The sequence below is a fragment of the Salmo salar genome, chromosome 13 (assembly GCF_965601325.2).
Source record: "Salmo salar chromosome 13, fSalSal1, whole genome shotgun sequence".
Classification (NCBI taxonomy): Eukaryota; Metazoa; Chordata; class Actinopteri; order Salmoniformes; family Salmonidae; genus Salmo; species Salmo salar.
This window is the reverse complement of record NC_138303.1, coordinates 80,117,501-80,135,889: the sequence shown is the minus strand read 5'-3', so window position 1 is coordinate 80,135,889 and position 18,389 is coordinate 80,117,501. Positions and strand designations below refer to the sequence as shown.

The window sequence follows — 18,389 nt, the reverse complement described above, 5'->3', positions numbered from 1 at the left end:
AGCTCATAAGATCCGTTGAGTAGTACAGTCAAACGTGATTGGTGTGCTGAATACGTTTGACAGCCTGTTTTTCTCTTCTATGTGTGGTCTGTAGGCCCTGCTCTATTCATACTGACAGGTCTAGGTCCAAACCAGGGCATAGCAACCACTGCTAAACTTCTGTAAACAACAGGGAATGAACCAAACTCAACAGACTAAAGTAAATCATTACTGCATCAAGGGTTGTTTAAAAAGCACAAGGATTAATAAATGTGTGTTCGTGTGAGTGTGCGTGCTTGCGTACATGTCAAGGGTTGTCAAAGCGTTCTCAACACTGGATAAGGCAAGCACGCCAGGACTGATGTTCCAGCAAGCTTGACACACCATTAGCCCTAATCGGTACTGAACTTCTATTTTTTTACTTGATCGTGCTAAGAGACTCGAGCTCTGAGAGATGGGCAAAAAAGCCTGTTTGAATTTGGTAATTTAATCTTACAGTAGTGACAACATAGCTGGTGATTGCGGATGCAATCCTCCTCTGCGTCCCACCCACCCACCCCATCCTCATATATCAACAACACAACACCATCATCAACAGGGGTGGGACCATGTTTCGTCAATTTCCCAGTGGGAGGTTGTTCATCTCATAGAACAAGAACAGTGATCATCACCCTCCTAACCAGTCCATGAGTACCACTGGTGGAAAAAGTACCCAACTGTCATACTTAAGTAAAAGTAAAGATACCTTTAGAGAAAATGACTCATTTAAAAGTGAAAGTAACCCAGTAAAATACTACTTGAGTAAAAGTCTAAAACTATTGGTTTAAAATATACTTAAGTATCAAAAGTATATGTAATTGCTAAAATGTACTTAAAAGTATCAAAAGTAAATGTAATTGCTAAAATGTACTTAAGTATCAAAAATAAAAGTATAAATCATTTCAAATTCCTTATATTAGGCAAAGCAGACGGCCACATTTTCTAGTATTTTTTTTATTTACGTATAGCCAGGAGCACACAACCACTCTCAGACATAATTTACAAACGAAGCATGTGTTTAGTGTGTCAGTAAGGATGACCAGGGATGTTCTCTTGATAAGTGTGTGAATTAGACCAAAGTAAAGTACAGATACCCCAAAAAACGACTTAAGTACTTTACACCACTGATTAGCACACTGCCTGACTGAGCGCAGCCACATGGGTCCCCAATGACAGTAGTCACAGCACTAACCCTCCATATATCACACACATCTCTCTGCATCTCAATCACGTCTCAACATTTTTACATTTGAGTCATTTAGAAGACACTCTTATCCATAGCGACTTACAGGAGAAATTAGGGTTAAGTGCCTCGCTCAAGGGCACATGTACAGATTTCATCTAGTCAGCTCAGGGATTCAAACCAGCAACCTTTCGGTTACTGACCCAACCTCTTAACCGTTAGGCTACCACCCAGCCCACATCTCATCATGTTTTCGAGAAGAAGAATAGACATAAATGTGCACAAACACACACACACTTTCTCAAGCCCATACGACGCACAAGAGACATTCTGGTGACATGATGATCGATGCTTGGCTGCCGTTTGACATAAAAATTAATTACATTTTGTCCATAATAATCTCATCAAGGCTATACCCGCGCTGTATCTGCAAGCTGTTGGCTAGAGCACACATGCCAAAAGCAGAGTGGGCACATTCGCTAGATAATGTAACAGTTGTTGTGACAAAAAAGATTGCGATGGAAACTCATTAAAATTGTATTTTTTATTCAGTACATTTAACTTCAAAAAGTATGTGCACTACGTTATCACAAAAATCGTTTTATCAGCAACAAGTTAATTTGATGGAAACATCTCTGGTGGGAAAACGTACAGATTTTTGAATATTTTCTCCAATTGGATGGAAAATAAGGTAATGTGTGTGTTTGAGTTCAAATAGTTTCGCTGTATCCTAAAATGACCTAGTTCACTATACAAAACTGAACTAACAACATTCACAAGACAAGACTGGATCGATCCATACCAAGAACAATAACGATATATATTTTCAGCGTTCAATTCAAGTGTATACATTTAATGTGGTCTAGGAGTGTGGTTGTCAAGGGAATCCTGTCTTTCCCAACCGACAGAATCCTCTCTCTCTATATATATATATCTCGGTGAGGGAAACAGGGGGAGTTTATTATCCTACAGTGCTCTATCCAGTCTGCAGGTTAACCCATAAGTCTTTCCCAGAACAGTCTATCCTATCCTCCTTTGCTTTTCCTCCCTCTCCCTCGTTCTCGGTCTCTCTCTTCATTCACGCTCAACAAGTTTGACCCGTGGTAGACGTTTCAGGCAGTAACCCTGTTCAGTTCTGACAGGGTATGAACCAACCAGGAATGGAACAGTACTTATGTACTGTTGCTGTCATTGAGAGAGCACCATGCACAGCGAGAAAGGAAAAGACGACGAGAGATAACACCTTCATTCCTTTCATCAGATTGCGCAGCGCAGTCATCCTCCCAGACTCCTGGTTTTAGATGGTTGTAGACCTGATCACAGGCATCAGTAAAAGCATCAGCCCCATCAGCAGATCAATCAGTATGAATAGCATGAGCACCCAAGGTGGATGAGGTGGATGAGTCCATTAGCAGATGGGTATGGGGCTCTCTGTGTGTGCGAGAGTGGTGCATGTTGAAACAGCAGGTTGGTATTTATTGGGATGACTCATGTACTGAAGGCAGGTCTGTAGAGTGGTCACTAGCTGGCACAGCCACAAAGTAATAAAATCTAACCCTAACCTTAAATTACACTGCGCGCACAATTATTAGGCAAGTGAGTATTCTGATCTTATCATTGTTTCTATTCACATTTTCGAACTCCAAACCATATAAACTTGAATGCTTATTGGATTTAATCATTTTCAGGTGATATGTATTTGTGTAATGAGGGAGGGTGTGGCGAAAGTGAATAACACCTTATAACAAGGTGTGCATAATTATTAGGCAGCCTCATTACCTCAGGTAAAATGGGCCAAAAAATAAATTTAACTGACACTGAAAAACCAAAAATGTTAAATGCCTTTCTGACGGATGCGACACTCTTTAAATAGCTAAACTATTGAGGTGTGACCACCGGACATTCAAACGTTTTGTTGCAAATAGTCAACTGGGGCGCAAAAAACGCATGTGGAAGAAAAGGCTCAAATTAACTGCAAAAGATTTCAGAAGAATTAAACGTCAAACTACCAGGAACCCATTATCCTCCAGTGCCGCCGTATTCCCGAACTGCAACCTACCTGGAGTGTTCAGAAGTACAAGGTGTCAAGTGCTCAGAGACATGGCCAAGGTCAAGAAGACTGAAACAAGACCACCACTAAATAAGATTCACAAGTTGAAGCGTCAAGATTGGGCAAAGAAATACTTGAAGACAGATTTTTCAAAGGTTTTATGGACAGAGGAAATTAAAGTGACTCTTGATGGACCAAATGGATGGGCCCGTGGCTGGATCAGTAATGGACACAGGGCACCACTTTGAGTCAGGTGCCAGCAAGGTGAAGGAGGGGTACTGGTATGGGCTGCTATCATTGAGGATGAGGTAGTTGGACCTTTTCGGGTTGAAGATGGACTGAAACTCAACTCCCAAACCTATTGCCAGTTTCTGGAAGATTCTTTCGTCAAACAGTGGTACAGGAAGAAGTTCTCAGCATTCTAGAAGGCCATGATCTTTATGCAGGACAATGCTCCATCACATGCATCCAAGTACTCCACTGCTTGGCTAGCCAGCAAGGGCCTCAAAGATGCCTGAATAATGACCTGGCCCCCTTCCTTACCTGACTTAAATCCTATTGAGAACTTGTGGGCTCTTCTCAAATGTGAGATTTACAGTGATGGAAGACAATCCACCTTTTTGAACAGCATTTGGGAGGCTGTGGTTGCTGCTTCAGCGAAAATTGATCGTGAACAGATCAAGAAACTGACAGACTCCATGGCTCCATGGCAGTTATTGAAAATAAGGGTGGCTATATTGGTCACTGAATATTTTGGAAAAGGCCAAAAATGTTATATAATTGTCATTTTGTGTTACTTATCTGTTACACTTACTCTAAAAATGGAGAATAAACAAGTGAGTTGAGAGAAATTATTTTTGTAATTTAGTTGCCTAATAATTCTGCACACTAATAGTTGCCTAATAATTGTGCACACATATATTTCCCTGAGAAAGACAAAACTCACTTTTCCTTTGTTAAACATTCAGGTTTGAGGTTCAATAAAATGTTGGATCGACTGAGAGCATTGTGTTTGTTCAACAATAAAATGAATCCCGAGGAATACAATTTGCCTAATAATTGTGCATGCAGTGTATAGACATCTAGTGGAAACTGCTCAGTTTTGCCTCCAGAGCAAGACTCATGACAATAAAGGTCAACCTGCATTCTAACATTGTGGTAGACTATGAATATCACTGTGTGTGTGTGTGTGTGTGTGTGTGTGTATATATGTGTCTTTGTGTGTGTGAACCAACCCTTCAACAGCAGACACGTCACCCGTGATACAAGTCAGTATGGTGGGACATTGTCTGAGGACATCGGGAGATGACGAGGAAACCGGCCACTAGGGGCAACAGTGAATGCTATTACCTTCAAGTAGGTTTCGGTTTTGCTATGGCGTTGTAGGCGGGGATGGCGGATAGGCGTAAGCCTCTGATTCCAAAGGTTGCAAGTTTGAATCCAGCAATAGAAAGTTATATTTTTTATTTAAACCTATAACAAACCTTACCTTAAGATTTGAAATTAATGCCTGAACTTAACCCTAACCTTAGAAATCTGGAGTTAATGCCTAAACTTAACCTTAAACACTTCTAAATTTGACGTTTGTGAAATATTGATGAACGTCTAATTCTAACGTGAGACTGTGAGAGCTAGTTGTCAACAGAGACATAGTTTACATTATGTCCATGCTGGTTCAAGTGGCATGGAAAAAGAGGCTTCCCCAGTGAAAGCATCAATCGTCTGGGGACAGATTCCATTACCAGGTTGATGGAAGACATCACAGTAGAAGATTGATTAAACCAAGGGATCATCCCATTGGGAGGAGATGAGAGTTGTTGGGTGAGTTAACTAGAATAACATGCTATAAGGTTGTGATGTGGAACTGAGGTATTGTCCACAGTTGAGTAGGTTTACAAAAAAGAGTTGCAGTAATGGAGAGCGGCCAGCAATGGAATATTATTATAATATTTTTTTTCACCTTTATTTAACCAGGTAGGCCAGTTGAGAACAAGTTCTCATTTACAACTGCAACCTGGCCAAGATAAAGCAAAGCAGTGCGACACAAACAACAATCGAGTTACACATGGAATAAACAAATGTACAGTCAATAACACAATAGGAAAAAAAAATCTATATACAGTGTGTGCAAATGAGGTAAGATTAGGGAGGTAAGGCAATAAAGAGTCGCAGTGGCGAAGTTATTACAATTTAGCAATTAAACACTGGAGTGATAGATGTGCAGAAGATGAATGTGCAAGTAGAGATACTGGGGTGCAAAGGAGCAAAAAAATAAAAAAATAAGTAACCACCCTTGGGATGAGGTAGCTGGATGGGCAATTTACAGATGGGCTATGTATAGATGCAGTGATCTGTAAGCTGCTCTGACAGCTGATGCTTAAAGTTAGTGAGGGAGACATGAGTCTCCAGCTTCAGTGATTTTTGCAATTCGTTCCAGTCATTGGTAGCAGAAAACTGGAAGGAATGGAGGCCAAAGGAGGAATAGGCTTTGGGGGTGACCAGTGAAATATACCTGCTGGAGCGCCTGCTACGGGTGGGTGCTGCTATGGTGACCAGTGAGCTGAGATAAGGCGGAGCTTTACCTAGCAAAGACTTATAGATGACCTGGAGCCAGTGGGTTTGGCGACGTATATGAAGCGAGGGCCAGCCAACGAGAGCGTACAGGTCGCAGTGGTGGGTGGTATATGGGGCTTTGGTGACAAAACGGATGGCACTGTGATATATTGCATCCAATTTGCTGAGTAGAGTGTTGGAGGCTATTTTATAAATGACATCGCCGAAGTCAAGGATCGGTAGGATAGTCAGTTTTACGAGGGTATGTTTGGCACCATGAGTGAAGGATGCTTTGTTGCGAATATCAACTCAGCATTCTGTGTTTATTGTTCATAAAGGTACATGCATGCGTGTGCGCAGAGGCATGCCTGAGTATATGCAATCTGTCTGCATTTGTGTGTGTGTACAGAATGTGAACATATCAGTGTGGGGGTGTTATGATGAAGTGTGTGTTATGATGTGAAGGTAGAGTGTGCTTAGGGGAGACAGAGACAGGAATGTAGAGAGGGAGTTGTAGCATGCTCCTGTGTGTGTACCGTCTTTATCTTGTCAAACACAGAGCTGTATCTCTGTCTCAGAGCACAGCGGAGCGCTGCATCAATACGATATCCTGCAGAGACTCACATTCTCTCTCTCTTTCTCTCTCTCTCACACACACACACACACACACACACACACACACAAAAACACCCCATTAGAACGCCTCAGAAGCAAACACATACCACACAGAGGCCTACCCATTCTGTTAAAAATAACACATATCACACAGAGGCCTACCCATTCTGTTAAAAATAACACACATACCACACAGAGGCCTACCCATTCTGTTAAAAATAACACACATACCACACAGAGGCCTACCCATTCTGTTAAAAATAACACACATACCACACAGAGGCCTACCCATTCTGTTAAAAATAACACACATACCACACAGAGGCCTACCCATTCTGTTAAAAATAACACACATACCACACAGAGGCCTACCCATTCTGTTAAAAATAACACACATACCACACAGAGGCCTACCCATTCTGTTAAAAATAACACACATACCACACAGAGGCCTACCCATTCTGTTAAAAATAACACACATACCACACAGAGGCCTACCCATTCTGTTAAAAATAACACACATACCACACAGAGGCCTACCCATTCTGTTAAAAATAACACACATACCACACAGAGGCCTACCCATTCTGTTAAAACACACGCAGCCTTCACCAGAGACCACCTCATAGCTTATCAACACCTGCCATTACCTGCCAGACATCTTTCAATGCAGGAAGTCAGTCAGTCAGCTAGACAGTCAGTCAGTCAGTCCAGTCAGTCAGTCCAGTCAGTCAGTACAGTCAGTCTGGCTGCCTTCCCCTGGGCTGTCTTCCTGGAGCACTGTTTTTAATTCACTTAACAGAGAGAACACATCAATTTAGCTTATGGTAATGAGATGCTCAGGAGACCTACCAATAGGACACTGATGGAGAAAGCCTGGGCGATCCATCACGCTGGGTGTGTGGGTGTGGGGGTATGTGTGTGTGTGTGAATTTGTGGATGTGCGCAGATGGATTTAACCGCAAGAGGAAAACAAAAGTAGAGAATGAAGTGTACAAAGCAACACCTAAAAAGTACATCACCAACAGCAGACTTAACTCTTCATGGCTGGGTGACCAATGGGAAGAGCTAAACAGAGACCTAACACAGTTTGACATGTCCAATTACACAGTCCCTCTGATGAGTCATGTCTACTGTATGTTCTCATCTACCACTCACAGCCCATTTCAGGGAACTGATGGGAACCAGGCCACAGCTTAAACTCTCACACACACACACACACACACACACACACACACACACACACACACACACACACACACACACACACACACACACACACACACACACACACACACACACAATGTTGATGCAGATGGAAGAAATGTGAATCAGGATGACTGACGGGCCTGATGGGGCGGGACTACATTGTAGGAAGCTAGGTTTGTCTATGTCATCTTTGAGAGCATTGAGTGGGCGGACATTGACTCCAGCCAATCAGCATTGAGGCCTGACTGTAACTTGGCAAAATGAAAAAGCCGAGAGGCCCTCAGAGATGAAGCACTCATGTAATATTCATGAGCAACGGGCTGAGTGCGTGTGTGTGTGCATGTGTGCAAGAGGGCTTTCATAGTCGGATGAGAGTATGAGGAGAAAGAAGAAAAGGAAGAGAGTGAGAGGAGATAAGAAACAAGAACACTCATTCATTTTTGCACCTTACACCTCTCTGCTTTAAACCTCCGCTTTTAATCAAGTAAAATAATTCAATCCAGCCACCACATTTAAAATGAAAGAAGAAGAAACAGAAAAATGAAGCAGAGCATCCTTAGAAATATCCGCTGATTCCAAGAGGACATGAAAGATTTAAAGCTCGCTCCCTCTCTCATGCTCTCGCTCTCCCCCTCCCATCCCCCCTCTCTCTCCCTCTCTCTCCCTCTCCCTCTCCCCTCACCCCTCTCCCCTCACCCCTCTCCCCTCACCCCTCTCACAGCCACCCCTCTCAATCCCCCTCTCTCTCACCCCTCTCTCCCTCCCCCTCCCCCACCCCTCTCTCTTCCTCTCACTCCCCTTCTGCCCACCTCACTCCCCCTCTCCCCCACCCCTCTGTCTGCGACACCATCTGATATTCATAAGTCTGTGCAATGACACGACTCAGCAATGTGCTGCTTCCCCCACTTTGATAGTGTGTGTGTGTGTTTCACTCGAAGCACATTGAGCTGCATATAGAAACACAGTGACTAGACAACACAGAACTGTATTTCTCAGTAAAATAAAGAGAAAATGAGAGCCTGGTCTCAGACTAGACGTAGCATAGTAAACATAAATCCGGGACACTCAAACTAGTATGATTTGTTATGTTTGGTATGGTTACATAAGACAGAAGGTTACTGAAGGCAAAAACTAAAGTTGGGTGGTTGGTTGGGCTGGATAGATAGCTGTATAACACGAACATCTAGCAACCCAAAGGTTGCATATTCGAATCTCATCACGGAAAACTTTTGCATTTCAGCTAATTAGCAACGACACACTACTTTTTAGTTACTTTGCAATTACTTAGCATGTTAGCTAACCCTTCCCCTAACCATAAACTTAACCCTTTAACCTAACTCCTAATCCTAATCTTAACCTTAATCTCAATCCTAACCCTAACCTCTAAGCCAAAACCCTAGCTAAGCTAACACTAGAATTTGTAACATATCGTATATTTTATAAATTCGTAACATATTTTTCTAATTGCAAATTAGTAACATATCATACAAAATGGATGATGGACATCCACAAATGAATACATAACATACGAATGGTCACATAACAAACTAAGTAGCTTTACGTTTACTATGTTACTATGTCTACCAGAGTCCAGGTTGAAAATGATGGTTTCTCTCAAAAAACAACATTAAAGTAATGTAAAGATTAAACATATTGAACAGTGGTTGAAGCCAAGATGTTCACAAAGCCAGTGCTCCCGAGTGGATTAAACACTGATGAATCAGGAGGCATGACAGCACATCCTTAATGACTGTGCAGATTTAATTGGCTGGCAGACCAATTAGTAGTGTGGTTAATGTATAGTATCTGTGTATGTGAAATGCACCAGTGTCCATCAATACCCAACATCAAACACATACTGTACAGGAGCAGTCCAGCCACTGAGGGGAGAAAACACACACAGCAGGAAATAGAGACATATCCATGGTTTGAAAGAGAGAGAATATATTTTGAAGCATTTTTCACTGTGAGGAGCAGAAGCTCTGGGGCACCAGTGGAGAGACATGACAGGGGACCAACCATATTACAATCAACAGCCAACGCAAATAGAGCTCTGATTATTCAGAGAATGACACATGCTAGGAAGAGACATACAAAGACACACACACACACACACACACACACACACACACACAAGCACACACACGCACACCCTCATAACTCTGGAGGACACACATGCCTGATTGATGTCTACTGTCACAGTGGGCTGTGAGTCACAGGTGAAAGGTCATTTTGTCAGCATCACACACAGCAGCTAAACTGGGTCAAGTTCTGCCAACCTGCAGAGAGAAGCAAATGGGAACACCGATGGAAAAAACACTATTGGACTGGAGCTGCAGTTCAGTCGTTGCAGATAGCAGTGTTTTCCACACTGCACTTTCAGAAGTGTGTTTGATTTGAAAAGCAGCATGCCCTACATCGGAGGGAGTTGACAATTTATTTAGATATTGGCAGCAGAGGAGGCTGGTGGGAGGAGCTATTGGAGGATAGGCTCATTGTAATGGCTGGAATGGAATAAATGGAACCGTGTCAAACGTGGTTTCTATATGTTTTATGTTTTTTATACCAATCCATGTATTCCCTTCCAGATATTACAATGAGCCTGTCCTCCTATAGCTCCTCTCATCAGCCTCCTCTGATTGACAGTTATTATAACCTATAGATTGGGTCCCAGGGTCCTGGTCTGGTCACAACCTCCTGGCCCCAATACTAGCTACAGCTACAAAAAAGTTTTGCTTTGCCTGTGGGAATTAACTTTGGACCCTGCGCTAACTGATTTGATATGCACTCTGAAGTTATTATGTATATTAATATAATATAAAAAGTTAAACTGCTTAACTAAGCATCTTGCTGGCTGACTTCTTCTTTTCAGAATAATTCTAATTGTTAGTCTCTAAAATTGCATTTATGTTGTAAAGGCCACTGGTAATCAAAGATTTTCTCCCTGTCTCCTCTGGTAAGGATGTACGGAATGTTGTGTTCTCCTTATAATGAGAGGATGAGAGAGAGAACGCGCGGGAAAAAGAGAGAGTTGGAGAGGGAGTGAGAGAGAGAGAAAGAGAGTTCAAAAAGGAGAACAGCATTCAGGTCTCTGTTACCACCATGGGCTTGCTCCTGGGTAGATAAAATGTAGTACTCCAAAGGCATGCTGAAAATAGTATGGTAGATATGTTCCAAAGAGATGCAGAAAATAATCTCAACAGACAGGTCCTCAACCAATATTATGTGTGCTACATTTTGGTCTAGGAGTGACAGGTTTTACCATAAGGTATTTTCATTACTATCACTATCTTCTATTCCAACCATCCCTATGTTGGTATACAGTGCATTCCATCTTTTCTGTAGTACATTCTAACTGAAACACCACTGTGATGATTGACAGATGGCACATGTTCATTATTGGCACTGATGAAGCCAGCGGTAACGACAGCATCATCAAGCACAGGTGCAGCTCAGCTGTAAACCACATGGGCCTCAAGTGCATGTGCGCACATCACACACACACACACACACACACACACACACACACACACACACACACACCATAGCAGTGCTGCAGAGTTTAATAAAAGTAGTTGTGATACTTTGATATTTATGTTCGAGAGGACATCTGCATAGCAGCTCTGCCCAGGGGAGGGTGGACACAGCAGGCTGCTGCCTCCTCAGCACTATCACACAGGAACACAATAAAATGGTGTGTGTGTGTGTGAAAAACGCCTTGAAATATGAATTTGATAGCGGAGGTTGGGTGGAGGTTGACTTTGTATTACAGTTGAGAATGACGCTCCAACTGATGAATCAAATGCTCTTGGATTCTGTTATTTTTGGTTGGGTGCTTGTATGAGTCAAAAACAAACAAGTGAAATGTACCGAAAGCTTTTTATTCAATTATATGATATTCCATTGCTGTTTTGTGGTAAATACAGTATGCTACCCGAGGCAAATGGAATTACAGCATGCCTGTATCTGTGACTGCCTGTGGCTCCAACAGAGCGTGACGTGTCTTCAGTGTTGAACAAAAGAACCACACAGAGTCACTGTTCTGTCACAATACTCTCTTCACCTGACATGAGCTTGTCTTTCCCATAGAGCTGCATTGAAATTACTGATTAGAATAATGAGGAGGTCTAAAAAGCATGAGCGTGACAGGCAAAGATAAGAGACCCGTATAGTGATTGTGAAAAAACATTCCTGAGAATGTGTGAGTGTATGTACAAGGACGGGTGGCTCCTCAGTTTACCCAGCTTTCCACTGCCTTACTGTGAAACCAGTGGAGGCTCCTCAGAGGGAGAAGGGGAGGACTATCCTCCTCAGTAAATTTCATAAAAAATTACAATTGTAAAACATTAAAAAAGTTATCCTTTTTTGATAAAACTATACTAAATATAATCACGTCACCAAATAATTGATTAAAACACAATGTTATGTAAAAAAGGTCTCATGGTAGAAACATGGCGTAGCCAGAGGACAGCTAGCTTCCGTCCTCCTCTGGGTACATTGACTTCAATACACAACCTAAGAGGCTCATGGTTCTCACCCCCTTCCATAGACTTGCACAGTAATTATGACAAATTCCAGAGGACATCCTCCAGCCTATCAGAGCTCTTTCAGTATGAACTGACATGTTCTCCACCCAATCAAAGGATCAGGGAATTATCTAGTACTGAAAGCATAAGCTACTGCTAGCACTGCAGTGTATAACGTGGTGAGTAGTTGACTCAGATAGAAAGACATTAGTTGAACATTTTTAATAAATTAATTTCTTCCAAAATGAAGGAAAAGCAAGAGAGAACTAGAGATTGTCATTTTTTTTTTCAGTTTCACTTACTTAGCTAGAAAATGCAGCTAGCTAGTTTAGCCCACTGAAACACCCTGCTCAAACAGAGGGATGCTATGTTAGCTAGCTGGCTATGACTTTCCAACACAACACTGGAACTCTTCCAGGTCATGGTAAGCTTTTTGTATTACTAATTTCTTGCCACAGGGGCCCGCCGGTATAACTGCTTACTGACTGTACATTGTAACGTTACTGCATGATTGTAGCGGGTTTACTAACGCGTTAGTTCTATTAGCTATGTTACTTTACCTAATATGGTGACAACGATGAAGGCTGTGTGAAGCGGTTTGGCTTGGAAAGTTTTTTTTCGCCTGGTCACATACAGCTGATGTGTTGTGCATTGAAGTGCACAAGCGTAAGGGAAGAGGTGAGAGGAGGAGAGCGCATAGATGCGACAAGGAATACAAAGTGGCTGCTATGAAATTTAACTGTATTTACGCGTGATCAGGGGTGTATTCATTTCGCCGATTCAGTTGAAAAATGTTTCTTAAACGGAAGCAAGCGGAACAAAACGAGGATAAACATACCTGAATTTGTCCAATAGAATCTCTTGTTTGCAACTGCTGGACTAATGATTACACCCTATATCAGCTATATGCAGGCAAGAGTGTGTAAGGCGGTATTAAATGTCACTGTCTTTCCATGTGTCACCGTCTGTGACCTCAAATGTGTCTCTCGACCTGTGTGCACCTACATTGTAAACTTTCATTCTTGGGCTAGGTTGTAGTAACCTCATGGTGGGTATAGGGAAAATTTGAGTATCATTTAGTAGCCTAAACCTATCGATGAATGAATTGAATGAGAGTCATCCAGTATGCTGTAATAGAAATAAGGCCATGCTCATGAAAAAAACATACGGTTCCAGCACACACACACACAGGTCACAGAGCTGTCCTTCAGTAGGCCTATAGCCCACTAAGAGAAACAGCCCAATAAAATATGCCCCTCCATGTTCCGTTAAAACATTCAGACTGCTAGCCACGTGCTACACTATATACTCCACCATGTAGAGGCACAGGGGGAAAGAATAACCCTGAACCTCAGCAGCACCGAATGGAAGCGCTGTGCTGCGTTGAGCGAGTTCAAAGTCTAATCCTGGACTTCACCCATGGGAGTTCAGAGCTGGGAAAGGACAAAGAGCAGGGCTGTTTTTATGTCTAAAAAGCCTTTTCTAGTTCTGCTGCGTGTGTGTGTGTATGAGGATGGGAGCACACACACTCTGGAGGAATCAAGGCTTTAGAAAGTGAGGGGAGCTAAATCCTCTAACACATGCACACAAGCAAATGCACGAATACACTAGGCTACCATTGTCTTAAAAGCTATCTTTCAATTGTTTCTTATTAACAGTCTACAAAACGAACGCCTTCTTAAAACAGTGTTCATTTGCACAGCATAATGAAGCCACTGTTCACACTGTAGTGTTATCTGTCCATTGATGCCTTTTGATATCGTTCTTCCATCATACACACGCACATGCACACGCAGCAGGCCTGAGAAAACAAACAGACACACCAGTTTGATCTCAGTTGTTCTGGGGCGTCGTACTCTCTCCAAAAAACTCTGTTTATCAAGACGAGACAACCTGGAAACTGAACAAAGAAACCAAAGCTTCTGCATTGTTCTGATGCATTGTATAAATGATACCATAGACAGTGGGAGCTATATCACACTATAGGATTACACAGACAGAGGCTGACTGGCCTAGACTGGCTTCCTACTGCCTGGGCTCTTTGTCAAAATGGTGGGTTTACCCAATAAATTACTGGAAGCTTACATTATAGTGTGTGACTCTCTTAATTTTTTATAGCCTACTCTTTTCAAGCTCTGCCACAGATCTGGCCTGGAGTATGGGTGGACACAGCCCATGTCGAGGCTGGAGAGGTATGAAGTGTTCAAAAAGGTGGGAGGCAGGCCTTTTAAACAGACCGTTAGCCCCGTCTAGGAACTAAGCTCTCGACTTTGTCAATATAGATTGAGGTTGCAATCTAACCTGACTAATGAATATAGCTACTAATTAGCCTGTGTTAAATACCACTTCCCTGGCTATACGTCAAGCTATAAGTCGATAATCCAATGGCTCATTGGCTAAAATCAATGCTGTTGTGCTGACGCTAAGTAAATGAGAAGGGAAAAGTAAACAAACATTTTCTCATCATTTCAAACTAGAAGTAGATCTAATCTTAGTGAGATAATCAGGGAGGTGCTAATACTGAGAGTTGTAAGACTTGTTCATTTCTAAACGTCCTGAACTACACAGTGCGGCTAAAAAAGACCTGAGCTTTTCAAAAGGGCTTTCGGCAGGAAATCCAGGAACATTTCCCAAAGAAAGTGTCTGAAAAGCCCAGTGTAAAAAAGTGTGTTGTTGTTGTTTCAGGGGCTTTTTTCTCAGAGTTGGATATGTTTCAGGATAGGAAATAATAGCAGTACTTAGTCAGCCCTTTCTCTTCTCTCGTTCTACAGGATATCCTTTATAGTTTACTGGATGTCGTGGGAGTGTTGCGGGAGTGTCAGAGTTGTTGGTTAGAGCAGTTTGTGCTCTTCAGATATCAAAACATCCCACACTTTGATAAACACATAACTACACACAAACACACAGGAACGGACAAACGTGCACACTCTATACAGTGTGTGGAGGGCCTATGCTCCAGGGTGGTGGGCAGCAGCTAGGTCTGGTTAGTTTACCTGGCTGGCGTCGTGTGTATACATCACATTATACCCTAGCATCATATCACCAGCAACTCTCATGCTTAGTTTTATGGGGCTACTTCCCTGTTTGAATGAAAGCAGGGTCCTGATAGTCCCACTGAACCAATGACCTGTGTTAAGGGGCTGTAATTGTCTTTTTACGGCCACCTTTAGATCTCCCCGGTGCCCTCCTCATATCACTACGCCAGGGCAACACTTCACTCCACCACCGCAACCCGTAACCTAGCAACGGCCCGCTGAAGGCCTGAAGAGCAGCAGCTTCCGTTTGGTTTTGTGTGAGTGTTGTGCCTTGGCAACAAAGTGAGCTCCTCTTCACTTCAGATGATAGGCAGCTTTATCTGTATGTAGCTTGTAAGTATCTGTGTACTGGATTAATACCTATAGAGAACACTAAAGGGCATGTCCATGTAAAAGGACCCATGAGCACTAACATGTGAAGTTCATAGGAGCATGTCAAATCTGGTGTCAAATGAAAGCAAAGAGTCTATAGCTTTTAGAAATGAAGTCATATTCAGTTTTTCAACGTTTTTCCATCCTACAAATTAGGAATAAGCAAAGGCGTTGACTTTTGGTCAAACAGCTGGAAAAGGGGTCTTAGAAAACATCTGGCAGAAAAAGTCCTAAAATGCATCAAATCACAATAATGTTGATGTAAAGACACCTGCCAATTAATATGAACACGTACATTTAGTTTTGCAGATATTATTTACCATCTGTAAGTTTAAGAAATATTGCCTAGTGTCTTGTCATTTTGTTACCAAAAATCCAAATTTCTTTAAGATATTTCTTTATTTCTCTCCCTCATGAGGGAGGATAATGAAAGATCACAGAAGTAACAAGTAAAGGTAGGCCTACCAATTAGTTAGTGTTTTTACTGAAATCAATTTGGTTTATGATTTATTTAGTGATTCAAATGTGCCATTCTGTTATCAAATCGGAAACAGAATGACCAAAAAATCTGCAACAGAATGACTGCAACTGTACTAGCTACAATGGGAGCTCATTTGCTACTGTCCTCTTCCACTGGCATACTGTTATGTTCAGCTCATAACTGTTTTCTTTCTCTTTCTGTCACGTGGTGGTCAAAGCAAGTGTGTGAAAACTGGACAACCAGTAGAGTAGAGCACAGTACAGTACAGTAGAGAAAACAAAAGTAGAGTACAGGTGTACAGTAAAGTAAACTTTAGAACAGTACAGCACACTAGAGTAAAGTACAGTATAATTTACTTGATGTACTGTACTTTACTGAATTATACTTTACTGTACTGAACTCCACTGTACTTTACTGTAATGTACTGTGCTCTAATGTTCTGTACTGTGCTATCCAAATATGTGAAATATACGTCAATGAGTGGTACATATTTTGGTCCAATCCGTACCAACCAAATTGAAGAGAATGACATTCATAATTATGCAATTCTGTATAGTACAGATTATGGACCCATGAAGTCATTATGTTACAATAATTCTGGTACTAGGTGTTAATCCATTTCACTTACTGTAGTTCCATAACCAAAATAGATTTTTTCAAACTCAAGGTGTCATATCATACCTGACAACTCCTTCTTTCTGCAGACATCTTTGAATCTTAATTCGGAGTAGATTTTTAACAGAGTTCTTTGGAAAATGTAGTCGCATAAAAAACTGAGGGAGATTTGACTGTTTTTCTGTTACCAAACTGTAGATCTGCACTGTTCTTCTAGTAAACGTGTTTCAGTAAAGTTTTCAGTGGAAATTGTTAAAAGTAGTCTTTGTGTTGTATGGTCTGTTCAACTTTGCAATCAATGTTTTTGGTTTGGCATACTTTTAAAGTGAAAAATCTGTGTCATTCTGCGTCATTCTGTGGAATTGCTCTAAAGATGAAGATATATATAGCCTACCTAGATCACCAAAGAAGGCCCAAGCAGAGAAATGGGAGAAACTTATGGGACCAAGGGACTTCATACATAACTCTCTTATGATTCACCTTCAACTTGTATATCAGCCGCTGAGTAGACGCTATCTACCGTGTAGGTCAGGGGTGCTCAAATCTTTAGGTTTGGTGGGCCAAAATATAATCTGAGTGGTGGGCCACTGGCCAAACAAATAGGCATTATCTATTTAGAAATATAACAGGTAAACAATATCTGTTTAGTAAGCAATCATAAAATCACACTTCCAACAATCAAATGTAGCCATATAACTTGACACATAACAACCGATTCTGATTACCAGTATTAAAAAGATATATTAAAAAAAAGTAACCGTTGTGGCACAGAAACTGCAACCAAGTTTCTACGTTCATAAGGCTAATAACTGGAATATATGTTTCAAATTACTTGAATATGGGAAAGGTGTAACAATTTGTATTTGCAGCAGTAAGTCACTGAAATGCATCAGATATTCCAGGAAAACATGAGGGAAGCTAATCAGGCAAAAGCGCCTCTAGCCTTTTCGGGGCCCGAAGAGAGATTTTGGTTAGATACATTTTTGGGCAGAGTTAAAGAACATTTTCAGCAATTCTACTAATTTTGTCATGAGGTGAAGCATTGTTTTGCAGTTTTAAAGCTAATTTCCTGGCATTCTACACATTGTGCCATGGGGTGGTGAGAAAACTTTGCCATTTTAAAGCAGATTTTCTGCAATTCTACACATTTTGCCATGACTTATACCATGTTCATATGATATCTGATTGAGAGTGACAAAAAAATATATGGGGCCCCCTGGAGGTTAGGGCCCCTGTGCGTGCCAGGTTGGTAATTTGTACTACAAGGTTTAGATAGCTGGCTAGCATCTAAAAATGTTTTGCTAACATGAGCTAATTAAGTGACTGCCAGTGACTTCCATTACAAGTGGAAAACTGCTGATGCACAACCAAATTTCAGAAACGACTTTACTAATTCTAAATATATAGTTGTAACCTTCTTTCGGGCCAAACCAAACAGCATTGCGGCCCCAGTTTGGTCAGCCCTGGTCTAGGTAATAGAAAGTCTGTGTGTTGTTGTTGACAGGTGTGTGTGTGTGTGTGTGTGTGTGTGTGTGTGTGTGTGTGTGTGTGTGTGTGTGTGTGTGTGTGTCTGTTCTGTACTCACCCGCAGCCATCTGCATGTATCCAGCCAGTGTACAGATCCTCCTCTCACAGCCTCCGCTGGGCAGGAAGATGGTGATGATGGCCAACAGAGAGCTGACTGCCAGGAGAGAACATCCTCCAGAACACAGCACCGCACTTGTCTGAAACA

General features: G+C 41.7%; 1 protein-coding gene across 1 annotated transcript in view; it reads right to left on the bottom strand.

Moving 5' to 3' along the window:
• Window positions 1–18,389, bottom strand: part of LOC106567973 (LHFPL tetraspan subfamily member 7 protein) — a 220,206-nt gene that overhangs the window by 126,623 nt on the left and 75,194 nt on the right. The window contains exon 2 of the mRNA XM_014137902.3: window positions 18,243–18,381. Within this exon, the coding sequence (XP_013993377.1) occupies window positions 18,243–18,381 (139 nt within the window). The remainder of the gene's footprint in view (window positions 1–18,242; window positions 18,382–18,389) is intronic.